Below are 27,097 nucleotides of genomic sequence, written 5' to 3'. Positions count from 1 at the left end.
ATGTTTTGGAGGGTAGTCCTCTATTCAAGGTCATTTTTTAATGTTTAGCGGATGGGAAGCTTTGGATGACGAGTGTTTTTCTTCTCCAGCTTGCTCGTTGATTTTTGGTTTTATCTTTTGTTGGAGTTAATGGAAGAGAGGATGAGGGTGTTCTTACTCTCTTCATTTTTTTTTTCCCTCCAATTCCATTAAATCAGGCAGAGATTCTGCCTGAGATAACACAAAAGGAGGAGTAGAGGGAGGTTTGAGGGAGATATCCAGTTTATTATATGGAAAGTTTTTAATATCCGTCTTGGCCGTTTGTGCTCTAACCTTACTAGGCTGAGCACTTGGCCCAGTATGTCAGGCCACAGGAGTAGAAGCATCCTTCATTGAGGATGAGGAAGGATCAGCAGATTGGAGTGGAGCCCTAGTGGTGGAAAATTGGACCACAGGGGCACTGGCATCCTTCATTGAGAATGAGAAAGAAGTAACGGACTGAAGTGGAGCCCTTGTGGAAGTAAGAGCTTTAGAATAACTCTTGGCTCTTCCCAAGAGTCGTTTTGCATGTCGAATACTGATGTGCTCTGTATATGCTTTATTAACTGCTGCTGTTTCAACTTTTAAATTCTTCGCATATTTTATCAACTGATTTGTGGGCCAGCTGACAATTAATACATTTAGGTATATCTGAGCATGGGCCATGTTTTAGGGGAGAGCAATTATCACACATCTTAATATTTTTACAAACTTCTGATGGATGACCAAATTTAAAACAATTTAAACACTGTAATGCTTTTGGATGAAAAGGTCTAACTCGCACTCTTTAATTTTCTATTATTATATGAGACGGTACATTACTATCTCCAAACGTAAAAATCATCCTATTACCATATGGGACCTTGTTCACTTTCCATACAGTTGGTGGACACATCTAAAATTTCTGCTTCAGTAAACTCGTACAAGTCTTTATCGAAAACAACACCTCTTCCATAGCTAAAATTTAGGTGAGAACTAATTTTCTCTATTATATCATTGTTTTCAACTTTCATCATTGTTAGCATCTGTGAGTTTTAGATTTTGCATGAATTAGCACAGAGCTTTTACCAAATCTAGTAATATCACCCCTCACTATGCCACCTACTTTTTGGTGAAGGTACCTACTGAACTTGTAATAGTTGAAATTCTCCTCCTTGGCTTTTACTACCAGCCATTTAGGAGGTTGGGGGACTCTTATCTTACCAATGGTGCTACTATTGGAGTTGATTCGCTTCCATTCTGCAGGTTTATAAATGTCTTAGTTTCTTGGGGCTTTGTCCATCAAGCTCCTTTAACTAATGAGTTACATACTTTCAAAGTATCAAAACAACAGGTTGCTTTAAAAGCATCTTCATGTTTATCAAAAGTTACCCAAGCTTCCCATTTTCCATCTGCGTCATGAAAGTTTATACAAATCTCAGCTATATTGCCAAACATGTTCAAAGATGTCGAGATATCCTCATAGTTACACTGAAGTGGAATATTTTTCATATGTATAACTCTCAAATGCTTCACTCTATTATTGGCATCTGGGGGGTTTAAAGAATGGTCTTTGTTTGAGCTAGAAGTAAATGGTGCCAGCGAGTCCAGATCCATATTTGGTTTACAAAAAAAAAAAAAAAAATCGTCCACACTCGCACACGTACTATGCTCTTGTACACACTCACATATATGACATACATACATACATACATATACTCATGCACACAGTTGTACATTCATACAAGTATTACTACTTGGTTATATCAAGAAAGTATCGTGAATCACTCAGGTATTCACAATCTCCACCAATGGCACTAGTGAGAGTTGACTCCCAATGGTCCACCCCATACTCTACCCTTTCAGGATAGCACCAATACGTTTGCGGTGGCCCAGGTATAAGCCAATCTGCCTGCTGGGAGTTCTGATCCCACTAATGGGAATGAACTCCCCACCCAAAACATATTGGTGGGCTTCCAGACAAAAGTCAGGAGTCCCATCCCCAAAAAACTTTTGGTGTCCCATGGTCTGAGGATGACACACACAGCTCCCAGGTGGCCACAAGCAGAGTGGAACACAAACCTTCTCCACCTGCTGGTGGACATCCCAAGAATGCTGCCCTTCACCCCCAACCCTGCAGAAGCAAGAACACAATGGCCGGTTGCATTTGGTAGTGATATAACGGCCGGTTACATCGGATAGTGACCTCCCTCCAGCTCCATGGAAGGATGCTATTCAGCAACTCCTAAGAAAGATTTTTCAGAAGTTGTTGCAGTCATTGCTAGCCCCTTCAGACACACTTCCCTCAGTCTGTACCAGGGAAAATTATTTTTTTAGAATAAAACAATTTTAACCCTTAAACGCCTAAGGAGTATAATAAAAATCGTCTCCCGTATGCCTAGGGGGTCTCGGAGTGAGCGCCGAATCGAAAAAAATATTTTTTTCAAAAAATCACAGCGCGCTTAGTTTTCAAGATTAAAAGTTCATTTTTGTCTCCTTTTTTGTCATTGCCTGAAGTTAAGTATGCAACCATCAGATATGAAAAAAAAATAATTTTTCATATAAAAATAATGCGATATATGATAGTGCGAAAACAAAATTTCATATGTAATTGTATTCAAATTGCGCTGTGAGCAAAACGGTTAAAGCTAAAGAGTTAATTTTTTTCGTTGTATTGTACACTAAATTGCAATCATTTTGGTATATAACACATTGTAAAATTATCAAAGCAAAACAGGGAAAATATTATCACAAAATGATGCATGAATTTATAAGGCGCAGATGTAAAAAATTATTTTTTCAAAAATTCACCATAAATCTAAATATTGTTCTAGAGACTTCCAATTTGTTTCAAAATGAAGATAAATGATTGAATATTACTATACTGTAAGATTTTTAGCTTACAAATGCAGTTATTGACCATTTCGGATGAGTTAAAGTTGACCGAATGTCAAATTTTTTTTATATATTTTTTTTATATGTGAATATTTCAAAAATGAGAAAAGCTACAACCTTCAATTATTTTTTGTTGTATTCTACATGAAATTGTGCACATTTTCATATATAAAACTCTATGAAACGTCTAATATGAAATGGAGCAAATATTCCGAGAATGTGACATACGCATTTCGGAGATTTGCGGCGGAAAATCCGTGCGCAGAGGGAAGGAAAGTTTTTTTTTTTTTTTAACTCTTTTTTTTTAAATTCACCATAAATCTAAATATTGTGCTAGAGACTTCGAATTTGTTTCAGAATGAAGATAAATGACTGAATATTACTAAACTGTAAGAGTTTTAGCTTACAATTGCGTTTTTCAACCATTTCGGTAGAGTTAAAGTTGACCAAACGTGGTTTTTTTTTCTATTTATCATGATTTATATCCAAATATTTCGAAAATGAAAGAAGCTACAACCTTCAATTATTTTTTGTTGTGTTCTACATGAAATTGCACACATTTTCATATATAAAACTTTATGTAACGGCTAATTTAAAATGGTGCAAACATTACGACAATCGCACGTATGATTTTTTCGGAAGAGTTACCGAGCGGACATAAGGAAAATTTTTTTTTTTTTTAAATTCACCATAAATCAAAATATTGTGCTAGAGACTTCCAATTTGTTGCAAAATGAAGGTAAATGATTGAATATTACTAGAATATCAGAGTTTTAGCTTACAATTGCGTTTTTCGACCATTTCGGTAGTCAAAGTTGACCGAAGGTTGAAATTTTGGCATTTATCGTTATTTATATATGAAAATATTTCAAAACTGATAAAAGCTACAACCATGGGTTGTATTTAGTTGTATTGTGCATGAAATTGCGCACATTTCCATATATAAAACTTTATGTAACGGCTAATTTGAAATGGTGCAAACATTACAACAATCGCACGTATGATTTTTTCGGAAGTTACCACGCGGACGTAAGGAAAAAGTTTTTTCATAAATTCACCATAAATCAAAATATTGTGCTAGAGACTTCCAATTTGTTGTAAAATGAAGGTAAATGATTGAATATTATTAAAATATAAGAGTTTTAGCTTACAATTGCATTTTTCGACCATTTTGGTAGAGTCAAAGTTGACCAAAGGTTGAAATTTTGGCACTTATCGTTATTTATATGAAAATATTTCAAAACTGATAAAAGCTACAATCATGAGTATTTTTGTTTGTATTCTACATGAAAATGCACACATTTTCATATCTAATACTCCATGTAACAGCTAATTTAAAATGGTGCAAAAATTATGTCAGTGACAAAATAATTTCCGAAATGTGTCACTGATACTTTTTAGTGTGATAAGAAAGAAATTCGTGCTTGCGCACCTGCGTAACGATTGTAAACAAAACAACACCTTGATCCGTGAACACAGCATCCCCCAAGGTGCGTGATACAAAAGTTTTCGGCTGGTAGGCCTATAAGTATTTTTCCGCGAATTTTTAAAAAAACTTTTCTATGTCAATGTAAATTACGTCCGATTGGTACCCAAAAGACAATTTATCTAGACATAAAATACGTCCAATAGGCATTTAAGGGTTAATTTTACTTACCCCGTAATTACATAACTATAGTTTCTGTTATTTTGCATCAGTATAGATTCAAATTTCATGATAGCGACACCGATAGTGTGTTGGTGACACCAGTCTTGCCCCCTAGCGAGAATAAGGGGGTCCACTGTAAACTATATCTTGACTTTCAGAATTAGGCATCTCTGCCTATTAACCCTTAAACATCGAAGGGGTATATTAAAAATCGTCTTCCGTGTGCCGAGGGGGTCTCGGAGTGAGCGAGGAAGCGGAAAAAATATTTTTTTCAAAAAATCACAGCGCGCTTAGTTTTCAAGATTAAGGGTTCATTTTTGGCTCCTTTTTTGTCATTGCCTGAAGTTTAGTATGCAACCATCAGAAATGAAAAAAAATTATCATTATCATATATAAATAATGTGATATATGATAGCACAAAAACAAAATTTCATATACAACTGTATTCAAATCGCGCTACGCGCAAAACGGTTAAAAGTAACAAGTTATTTTTTTTTTTGTTGTTGTAATGTACACTAAATTGCAATCATTTTGGTATGTAACACATTGTAAAACGATAAAAGCAACACAGAAAAAATATTATCACAAAATGATGTATGAATTCGTGACGCGCGAACGTAAACAAATATTTTTTTCAAAAATTCACCATAAATCTAAATATTGTTATAGAGACTTCCAATTTGTTTCAAAATGAAGATAAATGATTGAATATTACTATACTGTAAGAGTATTAGCTTACAATTGTAGTTTTCGACCATATCTGAAGAGTTAAAATTGACCGAATATAGAGTTTTTTTATATATTTTTTTATATGCAATTATTTAGGAAATTAGAAAAGCTACAACCTTTAAATATTTTTAGTTTTATTCTACATGAAATTGCGCACATTTTCATATATAAAACTCTATGAAATGCCTATTATGAAATGGCACAAATATTCCTAGAATGCTACGTACGCATTTCGGAGATTTGTGGCGGAGAATCCGCGTGCGGAGGGAAGGCAAGTTTTTTTTTAAATTCACCATAAATCTAAATATTGTGCTAGAGACTTCGAATTTGTTTCAAGATGAAGATAAATGACTGAATATTACTAGACTTTAAGAGTTTTAGCTTACAATTGCGTTTTTCGACCATTTAGGTAGAGTCAAAATGGACCGAATGTGGTTTTTTTTTACTATTTATCGTGATTTATATGCAAATATTTCGAAAATGAGAAAAGCTACAGCCTTCAATTATTTTTTGTTGTATTCTACATGAAATTGCGCACATTTTCATATGTAAAACTTTATGTAACGGCTAATTTAAAATGGTGCAAACATTAAATTCACCATAAATCAAAATATTGTGCTAGAGACTTCCAATTTGTTGCAAAAGGAAGGTAAATGATTGAATATTACTAGAATATAAGAGTTTTAGCTTACAATTGCGTTTTTCGACCATTTCGGTACAGTCAAAGTTGACCGAAGGTTGAAAATTTGTCACTTATCATTTTTTATATGAAAATATTTCAAAACTGATAAATGCTACAACCATAGGTTGTTTTAGTTGTATTGTGCATGAAATTGCACACATTTCCATAGGTAAAACTTTATGTAACGGCTAATTTAAAATGGTGCAAACATTACCACAATCGCACGTATGATTTTTTCTAAAGAGTTACCGCGCGGACGTAAGGAAAAAGTTTTTTCATAAATTCACCATAAATTGAAATATCGTGGTAGAGACTTCCAAATTGTTGCAAAATGAAGGTAAATGATTGAATATTACTAAAATATAAGAGTTTTAGCTTACAATTGCATTTTTCGACCATTTCGGTAGAGTCAAAGTTGACCGAAGGTTGAAATTTTGGCACTTATCGTTATTTATATGAAAATATCTCAAAACTGATAAAAGCTACAATCATGAGTATTTTTTTGTTGTATTCTACATAAAAATGCACACATTTTCATATATAATACTCCAAGTAACGGCTAATTTAAAATGGTACAATAATTATGTCAAAGTGACGAAATAATTTCCGAGATGTGTCACCGATACTTTTTAGTGCGGCAAGAAAGAAATTCGAGCTTGCGCGCCAGCGTAACTATTGTAAACAAATCAACACCTTGATCCGTGAACTCCCAGCATCCCCCAAGGAGCGTGATTCAAGAGTTTTCGGCTGGTAGGCCTATAAGTATTTTTCCGCGAATTTTTAAAAAACTTTTGTATGTCAACGTAAAATACGTCCAGTTGGCACCCCAGAGACAAAAAAATGTCGACGTAAAATACGTCCAATCGGCGTTTAAGGGTTAATTAAATTCCAATATGATGTACAATGAGCTCTGAGACAAGTTATCATCCTCACTCTAGCTTTTCAAAAAACGTGTGTTGAAAGTGTGTGAGATAGATGGAGAGTATCATGAAGTGCATATTCTCCATGTGCAAGAAGATGGTTGTCTTTGCTACCTGGACCAAGGCCTGTACTGGATTCTGATACTGGCCCCGCAGGCTCTGCCACCTTTTCAACAAGCTACTGAGCAAGAGGGCCTTTACATTACTTTTAATGAAATGTAAGGAAAGAAATAAATGGTAGTTTTTACAAGAGGAAGGGAAACTAAATTAAGAGCCCAGTGGGAAAATCCAAAAGAAAATAGATAATAAAGACAAAGCAATGGACATGTAATGTTGCTAAAACCTTTAATATGATAAATGTGGGTAGTAAAGCCTACGTAATAGTAATTTTAATCCTTCCTTACAAATACTTACACTTTCTAAAGCTTTAATTTTGTCCTCTGCTCCTCCTTTACCCCCTGAAATGATGGCACCTGCATGACCCATACGACGACCAGGTGGGGCAGTAAGACCTGCAATAAATGATACAACAGGCTTGGCCCCTTCTCCCTGGAAAAAAATTATAATTTCATTACTTTCCACACTTTGATTTTTCTATTACGCTGATAACTTTCAATCAAAATTTGCTAAAAGAAAATAGGAATACTAAAAATGTACATAAAATAAGATACAAATCATTAAGAATGATGAATAATTGTTATGTTTAAATATTTATTAAAATACCTAACTCTCATTGGGCTGACCCAAAGGATTTGTTTTTAATAGTGTTACAGTTTGGAAGAAAAAACAAGTTTTTTTTTTTTTTTTTCAAGGCAAACCCAAAAAATAAACAGACAAAATTTCCTCATCAGATTTCTTGTTATCAATACAGTGGCACTACTCTTACACAGACAGTTGGGAGTCAGCCCCTCCAAGTAAATAAAGAAACCCAATATGTAACAGTACCTGGAGCTAGCTTGCATGCAACTCCATATCAAGTAATTAGCAGCCTATTTTAATTGGTATTTTGTAATTATCATTCACATATAAAAATTTTTTTATAGTAGATTGTATTTTTCCTATCAAGTATACAAACTTGAGGTCCTTTACATTAGGAATTGCTTTACGGCAAAGCTGGAGCATGGCCGTTAAAACTCTTGAACAAGGTGGTTAGGACGTGACTAGCTTCTGGGAGGGGGTCTCCTGCCTAGATGTAAACATTCCACTTTGCCTTTCAGCCCAGGTTTCAGATTGATGGGTAGTATGAGGTGGGCATTAGTGTATAAAGGACCTCAGGTTTGTATTGTTAGCAAAAATACAATTCACTTTCAAAAATTGTGATTTGTTTCCCTACACAATATACAAACCCTCATTCCTTTACATTTGGAAGACTCACTTAATGGAGGGAGGAATCTGAGTGAGGCTCTACAACTGACTAGAGTTCAGTACATCTAGGCTACTCCTCCTGTTCGTAAGAACAAGGAGGATTGCCCTGCATCTGACAAATTGATTAAGAGTATAATGCAAAGATCGGAGGAGGGTTTGCCTTATTGCCAGAATTCTTCCTCCCCTTGCTAGAGGAAGGAGCAGGATTGCTTCTATGATTCTAAGAAGAAAAATAGAAAAGAAGCTCAATGTGTAAACTTACCACATCAGGCGCCAATCCACCAAGTGTAGGTTCGATTACTATTCTCTCCTGAAAGAAGAGAATGAATGAATGCTTTGGAGGTTATCTGGCATTGCTGAAGGAAGAGAAGTTGGTAGGAGGAGGAGAGGCCAATTTCTCTTGAATCCTTCTAACATCTAGAACCACACACCTTAGGAGAGATGCAACCTGTCCTCTTAAAGGAGCTGGGTAAGAAAACACAACTTGTTGAATAACCACCACAGGTCCAAGGGAAAAAGTTCCAAGGACCTGTGGGGAAAAGACCCAAAGGAAGACAGACATGAATGTGGTCCTGATGAGACCATATCTATCTTCCAGTCTGATATATTCTTCAGAATATGAGGAAAAAACTAAGCCACTGGTACTGTGCGTTCTTGGGGAACGCGTACAGGTGAACCTTTTCGCAAGACTAGGAGAAAGACATGTCCTTAAGAACTTCTCCCTTGGTGAATCGTAGTACAGGCGGCCCATGGTTAACGGCGCAATCGCCTGTCAACGAATCGGTTTTATGGCTGTCGTCAAAAATATTCATTAAAAAAATAAGGAATTTTAAGGTATATTTACGGAACAATTTTTGGTCAACAGCGCCGCTAGCGCCGTTATTTCTAACGAGTACATACATTTGTAGAAATGCCGTTCAGACCATAAAGGTTATGCAAATGATATTAAAAAAAATTTTATTGAGTGTTATTACATAGGTATTAGGATAAACTATTTGCCCTGACGTTGTTCTATGCCAAAAATATTGAGTTAAATAAGTGCAAATTTAGCTATGAATGTGTCAATTTATAAATGTTCATGCTTTTATGTTTAAAATGTGTATGAAAATGTATTAAGTATAGGGTATTTTTATTTCTGCACATAAATATGATACACAGGCAGCGTTTGAAACTGCCCTCCAGTTATCAAAGAGGACATTTTTTTCATGTTCGTTCTTGTGAGCTGCTGCCTTCCGCTCTTCCGAAAATATCAAGTTAAAAAAAATGCAAATTTAGCGATCGATGTGTTGATTTATAAATGTTCATGCTTTTGTTTAAAATGTGTATGAAAATGTATTACGTATAGGGTATTTTTATTTCTGTGCATAAATATGATACAAAGGCAGCTTTTGAAATTGCCCTCTACATTGTCAGAGGATGTTTTTTCATGTTCGTTCTTGTCCACCGCTGCCTGCCCTCTTCCGAAAATAGAGTTGAAAAAGTGCAATTTTAGCAATCGATGTGTCAATTGTATAAATGTTCATGCTTTTATGTTTAAAATGTGTATGAAAATAATATTACATATAGGGTATTTTTATTTTTGTATATAAATATGATACAAATTACGGCAGCTTTTGTAAGCACCCTATGCGTATATCAGAGATCATTCTTGTCCACCACCACTGTTCTGAAAAATGCATTACAAAGACTTCATGTGGTTATATTTTATTAATTTGGGAGCTATTTATAACTCATTTTGTTAATGAAACTTCAGCTTTTTGTTATAAGTTTTCATGCTTTTATGTTTAAAATGTGTATGAAAAATGTACTACAGGGTATTTTTATTTTGTTTTCATGCATAAATATGATACAGTGGCAGTACGCATGTCCAGTTGCAGTCTTTGTAACAGCCTTTCACATGATAAAGACAATAGGTTGTTCAGTCGTGCCTGAATAATAATATTTTAATTTATATCATTGAATCACATTTCTATAACAAATTACATTTACAATTGTTGCATAAATTGATTCTAGAAGGCAAAACTTGCATATACATTCAATTTGGCAACTCTGCAATTTGTTTGTTTTTCTATGGGATAGAAGTACAAAATATAACTGAGCAAATCTGTTGATTTTTTGCTTTGTTACGCAAGCAAAAAATTGAGATACAACCATACAAGCTTGAGATGCCGCTGCTACGTAGATGGCATAGTGACGAAAATTAAGATAAGCACAGAATAAAAAGTAAATACGTATGCATCTTTTCCATAAATCTTTTAATAGTTATACATTACTTCACTGTATCCAATAATATTGTATGTATTCTCATATTATTGTATTATAAAATACTACAATAAATCTAAGCCAGTATTCCGTGGAGCGGCCAATGTTTTGGTTTGGAAATCAGCTGATGGCGAATACGAGTTTGTTTCCCCACATTTAACGCAATTCTGAGCACATTTTTTTGCTTTAAGCTAGCATAAACGAATATCTAGATACTTCACTTATATGAGACAAGGTTATTTTTTCTTATATGACATGTTTTTAGGAGGAAATATTACTTGAATATGTCTCGTTGTGATTGTGAACTATTTTTTTTTTTTATTAACAGATTACGTTGGCAGCATGTTTATTGAGTAAATCAATATGTGATTCCGTTCGCAATTTTTCTTTATATCATCGTAATACGAACTTTACATTATTTATCTTTTATCGGCGTGAAACCAACAGTAAAATGTGTTCTTTCAAGCACAGTACGTAGTTTTGATTAAAATAATTTTATCCCTATTTTATACACGGTTGTGATTGATGGCATACGTTTACTGGAGTTTTATCCTTGTTGCCGATGAACAATAATGGTCATTAGCAGCTTGAACAGTTTTCTGAGCTATAAATAGGTTTAAATTTAACAGTATATTTCCCTATTGATCTTTGATCTATATAGATATTTGATCTATTGCAAATAAAGTTATTATGATCTATTGCAAATAAAGTTATTACATTAAAATATCTCAGTCCTATTCTACATAACGTCATTTATAGCATCTATGGTAATATGTGGTGTACTATAGTACGATGATTGAAATACAAACCAAACGGATATTGTTATCCAATTCGGTTGTAGTACTTAGAAAAAAAAAATTGTTTCTCATTCAGTTGTTCATGGCTGTACACGTTTACGCAAGGAGTATAACGCTAAAACCATACTTTCATCATTCTCTTTTGCTATTTTTGAACTTATGTAACTAGAAGATGGGATAAAGTTAGGCTATTGTAATTTGGTCTCTCATAAAATCCGTGCACGGACGGGATGCCGAATGCATTTTTGTCGAAGGACAAGAAGCAGAAGCCAGGAAGCCGAATGGACAGAAAGCCGAACAGACATAATGCCGAACAGACACAATGCCAAATAGACATTAAGTCGAACGGACAAAATGCCGAATATTGCAAAGATTACGAAAGATAAATATAAGCAAAAATAATAATAGGATGATAACATTTGCTGAGAGATATAGATAACTTTTCACTAATTCGATAATTACTATTTAACTCCTTGTTTAATTAACAATTACCTAGTTTACTAACACTGCTTTGTAGTTATATATTTTTTTTCTTTATTCAAATTTGACTAGAAGAAAAAAACAATAATAGTTTTTTTTCTTCAGTTGTTAGAAAACAAAAGCCAAAGGAGCAAAATAAAAGTAAAATGCTTGATAATTATTTTATTTCGACAATGTTTTTAAAAGTAAAATACTTAAAAATTGTGAGCCAGAGATCGAGAAACGCTAATCCTTCGTCCTTATCATAAGAACAAAATATGGATTTTATTTTATCGTTAATGGCATCATATTTCTTGTTAGGTCATGATATATCAATCCCTGCAGAAGCCTGCTCAATTAGATTTTCATTACATGCTTGTTCATTTCTGATAACCTTTAGTAATTTGGTGAGTGTTGGATGGGTTACATTAATTCTCTTTTTAAAAGCCTGATGCCAGCCTTCAAGGGAATTGTTTGTTCTCGGTAAATTATCATTAACTCTAGTGTGAACAGACCACAAATCAACATCAAACAATGGTTTCCTCCTTCGACCTCGCTGGATTATCCCTAACCCCGTACTTTCGAAGTAAACCAAAAAATCACTTAGTAATTCATCAGTTTCAGCATCTAAAGAATTCACCAATTCGTCAAATAAATCATGTAGTACATCTGCAGGTGGGACGAAAGCAAGTGCTTGTAACTGCTTGATGAAAATAGCATTACTGGGTTCAACATACCACTGCTGTAGACCACAAGACTGGATATTCCGCCATAAACATTGGCCGAAATGAAAGAAACAACCTGATATAGATGTACAGTGGTACCTCGAGATACGAAATTAATCCGTTCCGAGGCGGCCTTCGTATTATGAGTTTTTCGTATCTTGGAACACATTTTACATGTAAAATGGCTAATCCGTTCCAAGCCCTCCAAAAACACACCAGTAAATTATATTTCCAGGCCTAAAACACATGTTCTAGGGTTACAACGCCGATCCGACGGAAGAAATATGACTCCAAAAAGGCAAAATACTGTACATACTTGAGTAATATTCAACTGCATGTAATGTTCAACCCCATTTTTACTGCATATATTAGGAATTTAGCATATGTCCCTTAACAATAAGCCTAGCCTATGTTAGCGGTTGCTACTGTAGCCTAGTCAATGATTCTGATATCTAAACCTAAGAGCTAAAAGCTTAGAATATGCCAATAAAATGTATAAATAATCAGTATGTACTCATTTCAAATAATTATTAATTAATCATTAACTATAATACACAAACAAACAAAAAACAAACCTTCCAATCGATTGTTTACATTCAGCTCTTACCCGTGTTACGAGTATCGAACGAGCGCCAAGCAATCATTTTTCCTAGCACACAGTAAGCCATAAATTGTCATTAGTATCTCTCTTCAACTAATGAAACTACCAAACAGTATAATAACCATTCATTTCATTCTTTATTCTTTCTTTACCTAATGGACATACCGAGTTACTGACAGCTATAATGAAACATACGTATACATAACGTAATAATAAAACAGAAGAAGAATTCTAAAAAATATGTATTTGTTGGCAGTCTGATTTATTTTATATTTTATGATATCTAATTCACAATTTTTTTTATTAAATGTATTGCATGTATTCATTTCAAATAATTATTAAGTAACCATTAACTATGATAAACAAACAAAAAAAAAGCTTCCAAACGTCTGTTTACATCCAGCACTTACGAGTATCGAACGATCGACAAGCAATCACTTTACACAGTAAGCCATAAATTTTCATTATCTCTCTTCAACTACTGAAACTACCAAACAGTATAATAACCATTCATTTCTATTCTTTATTCTATCTTCACCTAATATTTTTTTTTATTAAATGTATTGCATGAATAAGTTTTTCAATTTACAGCATCCTTTTACCAATAGAATACTTAAAGCACAAGGGGTAGATGCTGACCAATAGGAGAGCAGGACCTTATGGGGTGACTAGCATCAGGAACCAATGGGAGAGCGGGAGGATGGTGGCGAGTTTACTCAGTTGGCGGCGCGGGAGTTTTAAAATTGTTCTCGGTGGTCCAGGCGAATCTCGGGACTTTACAGCAACAACCTTTCGTATCTTGAAAACTTTTCGTATGTAGAGCAGTAAAATTTTTCGCATTGACTTTCGTATCTAGAGTTTTTCGTAAGTAGAGCCTTTCGTATCTCGAGGTACTACTGTATTAGGAAAGTTCTTTTTAATGCTATTTATTGTTGCTCTTTTGAAATCAACAGTTATTGAATCAAGCTCCTGAACACCTCTGCTTTTTAAAAATCCAAAAATTTCGTCATATGTTTTTTCTTCTTTGTTACTGCCAATACAATACACCTATGGCAAGGTTTTACTTTTTAAAACAATGGCATGTATGGTATAAAGCTGTTTGCTTAAAGAGCGGAGTCAAATGTGCCATCGGCAAACCATGCTTGTTTTTTAGATAATAATTCCAAGTTATTTACTGTCGATAAAATTGTAACAGAGGTGGTTTCATAAAGACAAAAATTCTTGCCACGGGTTATCATGTCCAAGTCGTTCACTTTCTTCATTCTTTCTTGCTCGCCTTACCATTCTTGCAAGTGTTTCTCTTTTAGGTATAGAACTAGCAATGCTGAGCAGCAGTTCTTCCAAGACATTATTTATTACACGGCTTGTTACCTCTTCTGTTTGTTCTGCTGTAGTCTTCATTTTATCCAAAGCTTTTAAAATGGTATCATGAACACCGTCGGGAGGATGTGAATGATCTGAAGCTTGTCTATGTTTGGTATCACTGATCGTTCTAATTCTACCATTGCACATTTTTCGTCGCTAACATCTCCAGTAAGTAGTTTCTTTAACAGTTTTATCGACAACATATGAATATCCATTATGAAGCAATTTTCGGCCACCACGTCCTGTCTTAGTGAATTCCATGGTTGAACTTGCAAAAAATAAATTCCATAGTCAAATTTGAATATAAAAAAAAAATATATAACTACAAAGCAGTATTAGTAAACTAGGCAATTGTTAATTAAACAAGCAGTTAAATAGTAATTATTGAATTAATGAAAAGTCAAACTTCATTGAAGAAAAAAATCTTAACTATTATTATTTTTGCTTATATTTATCTTTCGTAATCTTGGTAATATTCGGCATTTTGTCAGTTCGACTTAATGTCTGTTCAGCATTGTGTCTGTTCGTCATTATGTCTGTTCGGCATTCTGTCTGTTCGGCTTCCTGGCTTCTGCTTCTTGTCCTTCGACAAAAATGCATTCCGCATCCCGTCCGGGTACCCATAAAATCAGATTATTGTAAGACGAATTATCGTAACATGAACACTACAGCTACCTGTACACTGTATAAAACCTTATTATATCTTTACAGTATTTATAATACTATAATGTACTGTAGTACATTACTACTGTATAGTAAATTCTATAGTACTATACTGCATAAATATAATTTTACCTATTGTGCCATTGTGGGATATGGCGCCGTTTGACTGGTCTAGTATTCCAAAAGGTGTGCGGCGACTGTAGACTTTAAAATTGCTTAGCGTCGGCAGCCAGGAACGGAACCCCTGCCGTTAACCGAGGGCCGCATGTACTGGAGAAAGGTTATCGACATCCAAGTTTAGACTGTTGAGTCTTCCGTAGGTACAGGTTATCGATATCCAAGTCGAGGATATCGAACTTCCGCAGGTAAAGCAACCATGTCAATTGAACATCAAACTTCCGCAGGTAAAGCAACCATGTCAATTAAACAAAGTAACGATTGATCTGGACAATCCAATACAAAGTCCAAGGCACAGGGGATCATGAAGGATTCAAACCTCCAAACAGATGCAGAATGATTCGGAGTTATTACGACATTTGAGATGGAGTCGAGACATAATACCCTTCTATTGAAGGGTGATGTTGAAGATGATCCATGCAAATCGTCTATCCTCTTCACCAATACCAGAAGGAGACAAGATGCGGTCTTGAAAAACAAAACTCTGTTCATTCTCGCAAGGGTGTGTGCCCTAAATGAGTCTAATGCCATCTAGACACCTGAAATCCTAGTGATGGCAAGACAGAAGTTTCTCATCAGTAGTTGGATCTCAACTGAGGAGAAACAATAACAATACTACTTACGTGAAAGACTAGGGAGAATGTGGACCTAGGTCTTTCACACTGAATCAGAGAGAACCTAACTCTCACGATTCTGATCAGAGAAAAGTCCTGTAAATGACACCAACCTATGAAGACAGCTCTAATCCCTGGAATGTTACAAAGGAATGAAAGAGTTATTCAGCTATTTCATTGCTACTCGGCAAGAAAGCCTGTGCTTGCAATGAAAGGTGTTAATCTTTTAGCCATGAAAGCACAGGGAATGTACTGCCTGAAGAACCGCTTCTTGTGTCACTGATACCAAAGCTTGGTTCAGGGAGGAACTTTGTTCGTTACCCTGAAAGCAGAGCTAGCAGATAGGGCAATAGGTAAAGTCTTCCACCACCTTCGACTTCTTAATCGGAGCCTTGTCATCCTTATGACGAACTTGAACAGGCTGAGGAGACATAGAACCAGGAAGAGGCTTCTGAGGAGAGGGGGAAGATCGTCCTTCACAGGCTCACAAACATGAGAATCTTTTCCACTTACGTAAAGGGGAGAATCACATCCGTGTCGGGAAGGAGACAATACATCTCCCCCGCTCCCAGAAGGCGAAGCAACAAAGTTGTCAATCCTCCGTCTAACACGAGAGCAGGGAAGGGAGGAAGAAGATGAGGAAGATGGTGATCTGCGATGCTTCCTCTTAGAGATTGATTGATTGTGAGTTGTCTGGCATCACAACTACCAGTGTCACAGATGCCAAATACTAAATGTGATCTTTTAACTTTTATAATATATTAAACAAAATTTAAAATAAGTTTTTTAAAAAGAACTACAAATATATCTAATTTTCAAAATAATAAAATAAAATTCTAAGAAAAAGAATTGTTAACCCTCGTACGCCGACTGGACGTATTTTACGTCGACATTTTTTGTCTCCCGTGTGCCGACTGGACGTATTTTACGTCCACTTACAAAAGTTTTTTTTTAAAAATTCGCGAAAAAATACTTATAGGCCTACCAGCCGAAAACTTTTGAATCACGCGCCTTGGGGGATGCTGGGAGTTCACGGATCAAGGTGTTGTTTTGTTTACAATTGTTACGCAGGCGCGCAAGCGCGAATTTCTTTCTTGCCGCACTAAAAAGTATCTGCGACACATCTCGGAAATTATTTCGTCACTTTCACATAATTTTTGTACCATTGTAAATTAGCCGTTACATGAAGTATTATATATGAAAATGTGCGCATTTTTATGTAGAATGCAACAATAAAATACTCATGATTGTAGCTTTTATCAGTTTTGAGATATTTTCATATAAATAACGATAATTGCCAAAATTTCACCCTTCGGTCAACTTTGACTCTACCGAAATGGTCGAAAAACGCAATTGTAAGGTAAAACGCTTATATTCTAGTAATATTAAAGCATTTAACTTCATTTTGCAACAAATTGGAAGTCTCTAGCACAATATTTCGATTTATGGTGAATTTATGAAAAAAATAACATTTTCTTTACGTCCACGCGGTAACTCTTCCGAAAAAATCATACGTGCGATTGTGGTAATGTTTGCACCATTTTAAATTAGCTGTTACATAAAGTTTTATATATGAAAATGTGCGCAATTTCATGTAGAATACAACAAAAAATAATTGAAGGTTGTAGCTTTTCTCATTTTTGAAATATTTGCATATAAATCACCATAAACAGAAAAAAAACCACATTCGGTCAACTTTGACTCTACCGAAAAGTTCAAAAAAACGCAATTGTAAGCTAAAACTCTTACAGTCTAGTAATATTCAGTCATTTATCTTCATCTTGAAACAAATTTGAAGTCTCTAGCAAAATATTTAGATTTATGGAGAATTTAAGAAAAAATCTTTCCTTCCCTCCGCACGTGGATTCTCCGCCACAAATCTCCGAAATGCGTACGTACCATTCTCGGAATATTTGCTCCATTTCATATTAGGCATTTCATAGAGTTTTATATATGAAAATGTGCGCAATTTCATGTAAAATAAAACGAAAAATATTTGAAGGTTGTAGCTTTTCTTATTTCCAAAATAATTGCATATAAAAAAATTCGACATTCGGTCAACTTTAACTCATCAGATATGGTCGAAAACTGCAATTGTAAGCTAATACTCTTACAGTATAGTAATATTCAATCATTTGTCTTCATTTTGAAAGAAATTGGAAGTCTCTAGGACAATATTTAGATTTATGGTGAATTTTTGAAAAAAATATTTGTTAACGTCTGCGCGTTACGAATTCATGCATTATTTTGTGATATTTTCTCTGTGTTACTTTTATCGTTTTACAATGTGTTATATACCAAAATGATCGCAATTTAGTGTACATTACAACGAAAAAACAGTAACTTGTTACCTTTAACAGTTTTGCGCACAGCGCGATTTGAATACAATTATATATGAAATTTCGTTTTTGCGCTATCATATATCGCATTATTTATATATGATAATGATAATTTTTTTCATTTCTGATGGTTGCATACTAAACTTCAGCCAATGACAAAACAAGGAGCCAAAAATGAACTCTTAATCTTGAAAACTAAGTGCGCTGTGATTTTTTGAAAAATATATTTTTTCCGCTTCCGCGAGCGCTCACTCTGAAACACCTCCGGCACACGGGAGACAATTTTTTTTTTTTTACCGCTTCGGCGTAAGAGGGTTAATTAATCTGATCACATACCAGTAAAAAAAAAAAAAAAAAAAAAAAAAAAAAAAAAAAAAAAAAAAAAAAAAAAAAAAAAAAAAAAAAAAAAAAAAAAAAAAGGAATATACTAAGACAGCACAGCTATCAGATATATCTGAGAAGACCAGCTTCTTTGATAAAAGAGATAACGTTATTAATACATATGCTTTCTCCCAATAGTTTTGCCGTGCTATAATTACCACCTGCTTCACTACTACAGGCGGCCCGCGGTTAACAGCACAATCACTCAACGGCGAATCGGTTTTACGGCGGTCGTCAAAAATATTCATTAAAAAAATAAGGCACTTTAAAGGTATCTTTACGGCACAAATTTCAGTTAATAGCGCCGCTAGCGCCGTTGTCTAACGAGTTCATACATTTGTAGAAATGCCGTTCAGACCATAAAGGTTATGCAAATTATATTAATAAATTTTATGGAGGGTTATTACGTAGGTATTAGGGTAAAATATATGCCTCTGACGCTGTTTTATGCCGAAAATATCGAGTTACATAAGTGCAAATGTAGCTATGGATGTGTCGATTTATAAATGTTCCAATGCTTTTGTTTAAATGTGTGATGAAAATGTATTACGTGAAAGGCATTTTTATTTCTGTACTATGATACAAAGGCAGCTTTTGAAACTGCCCTTCACGTTATCAAATACGATGTTTTTTTCATGTTCTTTTTGTAAAGCCGCCGCCTGCCGCTCTTACGAGAATATCGATTTTAAAAAAGTGCAAATTAGCGATCGATGTGTCGATTTTATAAATGTTTATGCTTTTATGTTTAAAATGTGTATGAAAATGTATTACGAATAGGGTATTTTTATTTCTGTGCAGAAATATGATAAAAAGGCAGCTTTTGAAACTCCCCTTCAAGTTATCGACTACGATGTTTTTTTCAAGTTCGTTCTTGTATGCCGCCGTCTGCCGCTCTTCCGAAAATATAGAGTTAAAAAGAGTGCAAATTTAGCGATCGATGTGTCGATTTTTCAAATGTTTATGCTTTTATGTTTAAAATGTGTATGAAAATGTATTACAAATAGGGTAGGGTTTTTATTTCTGCTGTGCAAATATGATAAGAAGGCAGCTTTTGAACTCCCCTTCAAGTTAATTATCGACTACAATGTTTTTTTCAAGTTCGTTCTTGTATGCCGCCGTCTGCCGCTCTTCCGAAAATAGAGAGTTAAAAAGAGTGCAAATTAGTCGATTTCGATCATGTATGCAGATCGATGTGTAAAGATGTTTATGCTTTTATGTTTAAAATGTGTATGAAAATATATTACGTAAAGGTATTTTCATTTTTGTACAGAAATAAGATACAAATTAAGGCAGCCTTTGTAACTACGCTCCACGTTGTCAGGGGATGGTTTTTCATTTTCGTTCTTGTCCGCCAGTTCCGAAAAATGCATTGTGTTATTTTATTAATTATGCATCTTTTCCATAAATCCTTTAAAAAGTTATACATTATTTCACTGTATCCAAGAATATTGTATGTATTCTCATATTATTGTATTTTAAAATACTACGGCAAACTTAAGCCCATATTCCGCGGAGCGGCCAATGTTGTGGTTTGAAATCACCTGATGAATACGAGTTTGTTTCACCATAACGCAATTCTGAGCAAATGCTCTTGCTTCTAGTTAGCATAAACGAATATCTATATACTTGACTTATATGAGACAAAGTTATTTTTCCTTATACAGCGTGTTTTTAGGTGGAAATATTTATTGAATATGTCTCGTTGTGAATGTGAACTACTATTTTTTTCGTTAACAGATTACGTTGGCAGCATGTTTATTGCGTAAAAAATTACGTGATTCCGTTCGCAATAATCCTTTATATCATCGTAATACGAACTTTACGTTATTTATCTTATAACGACGTGAAACCAACAGTAAAATGTGTTCTTTCAAGCACAGTAGTTTTGATTAAAATGATTTTATCCCAATGTTATCTACAGTTGTGTGTGATGGCAGACGTTTACTGCAGTTTTATCCTTGTTGCCGATGTACGATAATAGTCATTGGCAGCTTGAACAGTTTTCTCAGCTTCAGTTATAACTAGGTTTAAATTTAACGGTATATTTCCCGATTGATCTTTAATCTATATTGATCTCTGATCTATAGCGAATAAAGTAATTACATTAAGATATCTCAGTTCTATTCTATACATAACGCCATTTATAACAAATACGGTAATGTTGCACTGTAGTACGATGATCGAAATACAAGCCAAACAGATGTTATCCAGTTCGGTTGTACTTAGAAGAAAAAAAAAAAAGTCGTTTCTCGTTCGGTTGTTCATGTACACGTTCACGCAACGAGTATAACGTTAAAACCATACTTTCATCATTCTCTTTTGCTGTTATTGAACTTATGTAACTAGAAGATGGAAAAAGTTAGGCCATTGTAATTTGATCTCTCATAAAATCGGACTATCGTAAGACTAATGATCGTAACCTGAACACTACAGCTACCTGTACACTGTATAAACTTTATTATATCTTTACATACTCTAGACACCCACATGTACTGTACAGTAAATTCTATAGTACTTACTGCATAAATATTATACTTATTGCGCCGTTGTGGGATTACAGCGCCTTTGACTGGTCTAGAGTTTCGAAAGAAGGTGTGCGGCGGCCGTAGGCTTTAAAATCGCTTGGCGTCGGTGGCCAGGAACGGAACCCCTGCCGCTAACCGAGGGCCGCCTGTATAAGCTAAAAAATTATTCCTAAGTTCCACTAGACTGGAACACTCAACCAGCAAATGCCTTATGGTCAGCTGAACTAAGCAATAATCACAGAAAGGCTCATTCTCCCCATCCACCAGATAGCCGTGAGTTAAACGCGTATGGCCAATATGTAATCTACACAATACAACCTCCCACTTCCTTGGTATTAGGTCATATTTCCAAGGGTGTGTCTATTTTGAAAAGCAGAGTCCAGTTTGTCTACCAAAGTCTGCAAGAACAACACAGAGGGCATCTACGCTATGCAGCAACACACTTAACACAAAGTAATGGAGGCCAGCAGGAGGGGGACTATTGGGGGAGCAGGCCTTCCAAGGAGGGAACCTTCGTAGCCTAAGGAGGCCCACACAGACACCATCTAGTGAGAATTGGTCTCTGAAACAAAGGAACATGACGGTACTGTCTCCTCCCTCTTCAAAGGGACTTCTTCCCCCCCCCCCCCCCCCAAAAAAAAAAAAAAAAATTGGGGGGGGTTGGGGGGGGGGGGGGGGGGGAGCATTATACAAAATATCACCCTCAGCAACAAACAACACTTCCAAGGTTGAATCAATGTAAGAAAAGGAAGGAGACAAGGCATCAATAGATGAAGATGCAGAAGAAAAGTCTCGAAGAAGGGAAAGCAGAAGTGTCCACTTGAGGAGGGGTGAATCCTTCCCAAGGAGGAAGCTAGGAACCCTGAGCACTGGAATCCTGGAAGGCTGGGACACGTGCTGACAAGCCCAGGATTTCTTGGGAGGAATTTCTAGTATCATTTATAATTATTATAAAGTTAAGGGGGCCGGCCGGAACCCCTCTATGGCAGTCCCCGGGTTACGACGGGGGTTCCGTTCTTGAGACGCGTCGTAAGCCGAAAATCGTCGTAAGCCGGAACGACGCTTGGAAATATGTCTTAAACTAATAAAAAGTTATAAAAAACTTACTTGTAATCCTTTGGTTACATGTTGTTATCTGTAGTTTTATGTACAACCTGGAGTTATTTTCATAAAAGAATGCTGGTTCTTGAAGGTAAAAACTATTGAAATCCTCTGGTGACACTACATTCTTGAAGTTTTATGTACAACCTGGAGTGACTTTTGCCAAATCTTGAGGGCTACAAGAACAGCTGATTACTATTTACGTATCATATAGACTAATTAAAGTAAACATATCTTTAAATAGGCTTATATATTAGTATCAACAAAACAGTTCCTGCCATGAGTCAGAGGCCGTTTAGTGAACGAACACTTCTCTGTCCTATCTGTTCAGAAAATAAACATTATGTCAATCCCCGAGACCATTGTTGCCGCCAAGGCGTCTCTCTCTCTCTTTCTCTCTCTCTCTGATCAAATTACACTGGAACCTTGACATACGATTGCCCTAATATGCGAATGTTTTGAGATACAACAGAAAATTTGCGAAAATAAAAGCTTTGATATACAACGAAATATTTGAGATACGACTTTGCGATGAGTGTTAGTTGTATAGGCGACCGATAAATGGCGTTCAGTCTGTTTGTTTGTTGGTGCTGCATGTTAACACGTCGTTGTTTAGTTTGTTGTATTTGCGCCTATTTTTCGTGTTATTTTGTCTATTTTATTATTAACCATGGGTCTCAAAGCTAAAGACAAAGCAGGTGATAGAAAAAACCCAAAAGAAAATGATTTCGATGGAAGCAAAACATGAAATTATAGCAATGCATGAACGTGGCGTTCGTATCGTCGATTTTGGCAAACGAGTATGGTCGAAATCCTTCTACAATATCCACAATCATCAAGTAGAAGGAAGCTATAAAAACCTTCCAAAGGCATCACCATTATTTCTAAACTACGAACTGATTAAAAAAAAAAAAAAAATTAGTTTAGCAATGTTATTTCATTTGTGTTTATTACGTAGTTTTATTAGCGACATACGTAAATAAAAAGAGAACAAATCGTTCCCTGCCACCCTTCCCTACCTCCTCCCCCTGCTGGCCTTACGTCATCTTTCGTTGTGGTAAGTAAAATTCCTTTCTTTTTTTTTTTAATTGATTTTATTAACATTTATTATCATTTATCACAGTGCTATGTTATTTTATCATTATGTGTGTTATTACTCGTTTATTTGTGTATAAATTGTGTATATTATATGTAATTAACTGTGTTTATGTGTGGTTTCATAGCGCTAGAACGGATTAATACATATTACATTATTTTTAATGGGAAAAAATGCTTTGAGATACAACTGTTTTGATATACGACGATGGTAACGGAACAAATTAAATTCGTATGTCAAGGTTCTAGTTACTGGATAATGTCTCTCTTTGGATACTTCGATTTTGCCAAATCTTGAGGGCTACAAGAACAGTTGATTACTATTTACGTATCATATAGACTAATTAAAGTAAACGTATCTTTAAATAGGCTTATATTATTAGTATCAACAAAACATTTACTGGCATGAGTCAGAGGCCGTTTAATGAAACGAACACTTCTCTGTCCTTAACTCGGAGCGTCGGAAGACGCCTCTCTCTCTCTCTCTCTCTCTCTCTCTCTCCCCCCCCCCCCCCCCCCCGCTCTCTCTCTCTCTCTCTCTCTCTCTCTCTCTGATCAAATTACTGGATAATGTCTCTCTTTTGGATACTTGGGAATTTGCGTTGTAATCTAACAGAAACTTCGTTTTGTTATCATTACTGGAAACAAGCAATGATTTTTTCATTATTTGCGCTTTTGGACTGTTATATGTAAACTTTGCGCACCGCAAGCTAGTATGTATTCATTCGCTCGGAAACTAGTTCCGCATATGAGGCGTCACTAAAAAACATCGAAAAATATGACATAAAAAGTGTCGAAAATCATCATAAACCTCAAAATTTTTTTTGTAATCTAACCAGAAACTTATTTTTATTAATATACTGTGCTAAACTATAAAGGATTTTTATCATAGTATGCGTTTTTTAAAAGCGTCGTTAACTCGGAGCGTCGGAAGCGTCAGCGTCGTAACCTCGGAACAAACGTCGTAACCCAGGACGGATTTTTCCATTGAATATTTAAGAAAAAGCGTCGTAACCTCGGAACGTCGTAAGCCGGAACCGTCGTAACCCGGGGACCGCCTGTATATGGAGGTATAGGGCGAAAAATGCAAAGTCATGAAAAAATTCATGGAGCTTCATATGGCAATTGAGAATACGTATTCGAAATATTTCGTCAAAATTCCTCTTACTTTCATAGTTACAGGGTAATTAGTTAACGTAACTCAATAAGCCTAAAACATTGATCCGTACAAGAAAATGCAATATTTCCTCTATTATCGTAAATTTTGATAATTATTGTCAAAGAAATTGGGCGAAATGGCATCTGTAGACATTCCCCGAGTCGAGAAGGAGACTTCAGGCTCAGCTACCAAGTCCAGTCCTGATTTAGTGCGATCACAGACTTCGAGTAGTCTACACGTTCCATTTCACCTCTGACATACGCCTGCTTTTATGTATGTATATGTATGTTTCGGCAAGAATTTCATCATGCCAATGAGGAAAAGACAAGGAAAACATCTCGCTAACATACAGACGAAGAAAAAAGGAAAAATCCCGCTCAAGTATTATTACAGAATATCATAACATATGCGTAGTTAGTGAAGAGAGAGGGGAGGGTTGCTTAGTAACGCCCCCGTCTTGCTTGACAGCACACGTCACACTGTACCCAAGGCTACGATCTTTGAGCAAAGAGATCTTCATTTATGATAAATAACAAAGTTTTGGTTTTTTAATACCTAAAATGGAATATGAAATTCATAATAATCATGATTTATTAAATTGTCTTTGTAAAAAAAGAGTACGCCTTCGAGTTTCACCTCTTGACATTCTCTTGCATTTACGTTTGTTTATCTTTGTTTCGGGGAAGAATTTTCATCATGCCAAAGAGGAAAATACAAGGAAAACATCTCGCTAACATACAGAAGAAGAAAATTCGCTGTAATAAGCCGAGTTAGTGAAAGGAGAGAGAGAATTGTGTAGGAAGGAGTGCCCCATCTTGCCTCAAGCATGTTGCCCAGGCTGCGATATATGAGCAAAGGGATCATCATTTATGATTAAATTATGATAAATAAAATAGTTTTGGTTTATTAATACACAAAAAAGAAATATACAGGCGGCCCACGGTTAATGGCGCAATCACTCAACGGCGAATCGGTTTTACAGCGGTCGTCAAAAATATTCATTAAAAAAATAAGGCATTTTAAAGGTATCTTTACGGCACAAAATTTCAGTTAACAGCGCCGCTAGCGCCGTGCCGTTGTCTAACGAGTTCATACATATGTAGAAATGCCGTTCAGACCATAAAGGTTATGCAAATTATATTAACAAATTTTATGGAGAGTTATTACGTAGGTATTAGGGTAAAATATATGCCTCTGACGCTGTTCTATGCCGAAAATATCGAGTTACATAAGTGCAATTTAGCTGTGGATGTGTCGATTCATAATTGTTCATGCTTTTTTTGTTTAAAAATGTGTGTGAAAATGTATTATGTGAAAGGCATTTTTATTTCTGTACAGAAATATGATACAAAGGCAGCTTTTGAAACTGCCCTTCACGATACCAAATACGATGTTTTTTCATGTTCTTTCTTGTAAGCAGCCGCCCTGCCGCTCTTCCGAAAATATCGATTTAAAAAAAGTGCAAATTACCGATCGATGTGTCGATTTTATAAATGTTTATGCTTTATGTTTTAAATGTGTATGAAAATGTATTACGAATAGGGTATTTTTATTTCTGTGCAGAAATATGATAAAAAGGCAGCTTTTGAAACTCCCCTTCAAGTTATCGACTACGATGTGTTTTTCAAGTTCGTTCTTGTATGCCGCGGCGGCATAAAAGAACGAACTTGAAAAACACATCGTAGTCGATAACTTGAAGGGGAGTTTTAAAAGCTGCCTTTTTATCATATTTCTGCACAGAAATAAAAATACCCTATTTGTAATACATTTTCATACACATTTTAAACATAAAAGCATAAAAATTTATAAAATCGACACATCGATCGCTAATTTGCACTTTTTTTGCCGCCGTCTGCCGCTCTTCCAAAAATATAGTTAAAAAAAAGTGCAAATTTAGCAATCGATGTGTCGATTTTTCAAATGTTTATGCTTTTATGTTTAAAATGTGTATGAAAATATATTGCGTAAAGGTATTTTCATTTTTGTACAGAAATAAGATACAAATTAAGGCAGCCTTTGTAACTACGCTCCACGTTGTCAGGGATGGTTGTTTTTTTCATGTTCGTTCTTGTCCGCCAGTTCCGAAAAATGCATTGTGTTATTTTATTAATTATGCATCTTTTCCATAAATCCTTTAAAAAGTTATACATTATTTCACTGTATCCAAGAATATTGTATGTATTCTCATATTATTGTATTTTAAAATACTACGGCAAACTTAAGCCCGTATTCCGCGGAGCGGCCAATGTTGTGGTTTGAAATCAGCTGATGAATACGAGTCTGTTTCACCATAACGCAATTCTGAGCGAATGCTCTTGCTTCTAGTTAGCATAAACAAATATCTAGATACTTGACTTATATGAAACAAAGTTATTTTTCCTTATACAGCGTGTTTTTAGGTGGAAATATTTATTGAATATGTCTCGTTGTGAATATGAACTACTATTTTTTTCGTTAACAGATTACGTTGGCGGCATGTTTATTGCGTAAAAAATTACGACCTGATTCCGTTTGCAATACGTAATCCATTATATCATCGTAATACGAACTTTACGTTATTTATCTTATATCGCGTGAACCAACAGTAAAATGTGTTCT

At 35.3% G+C, this 27,097-nt stretch overlaps 1 protein-coding gene across 1 annotated transcript in view; it reads right to left on the bottom strand.

Annotated features, from left to right (window-relative positions):
- Positions 1-27,097, bottom strand: part of LOC135219755 (succinate--CoA ligase [ADP/GDP-forming] subunit alpha, mitochondrial-like) — a 134,957-nt gene that overhangs the window by 7,177 nt on the left and 100,683 nt on the right. The window contains exon 6 of the mRNA XM_064256801.1: positions 7,286-7,420. Within this exon, the coding sequence (XP_064112871.1) occupies positions 7,286-7,420 (135 nt within the window). The remainder of the gene's footprint in view (positions 1-7,285; positions 7,421-27,097) is intronic.

The sequence above is a fragment of the Macrobrachium nipponense genome, chromosome 1, assembly GCF_015104395.2.
Source record: "Macrobrachium nipponense isolate FS-2020 chromosome 1, ASM1510439v2, whole genome shotgun sequence".
Lineage (NCBI taxonomy): Eukaryota > Metazoa > Arthropoda > Malacostraca > Decapoda > Palaemonidae > Macrobrachium > Macrobrachium nipponense.
This window is presented reverse-complemented; position numbering and strand designations above follow the sequence as displayed.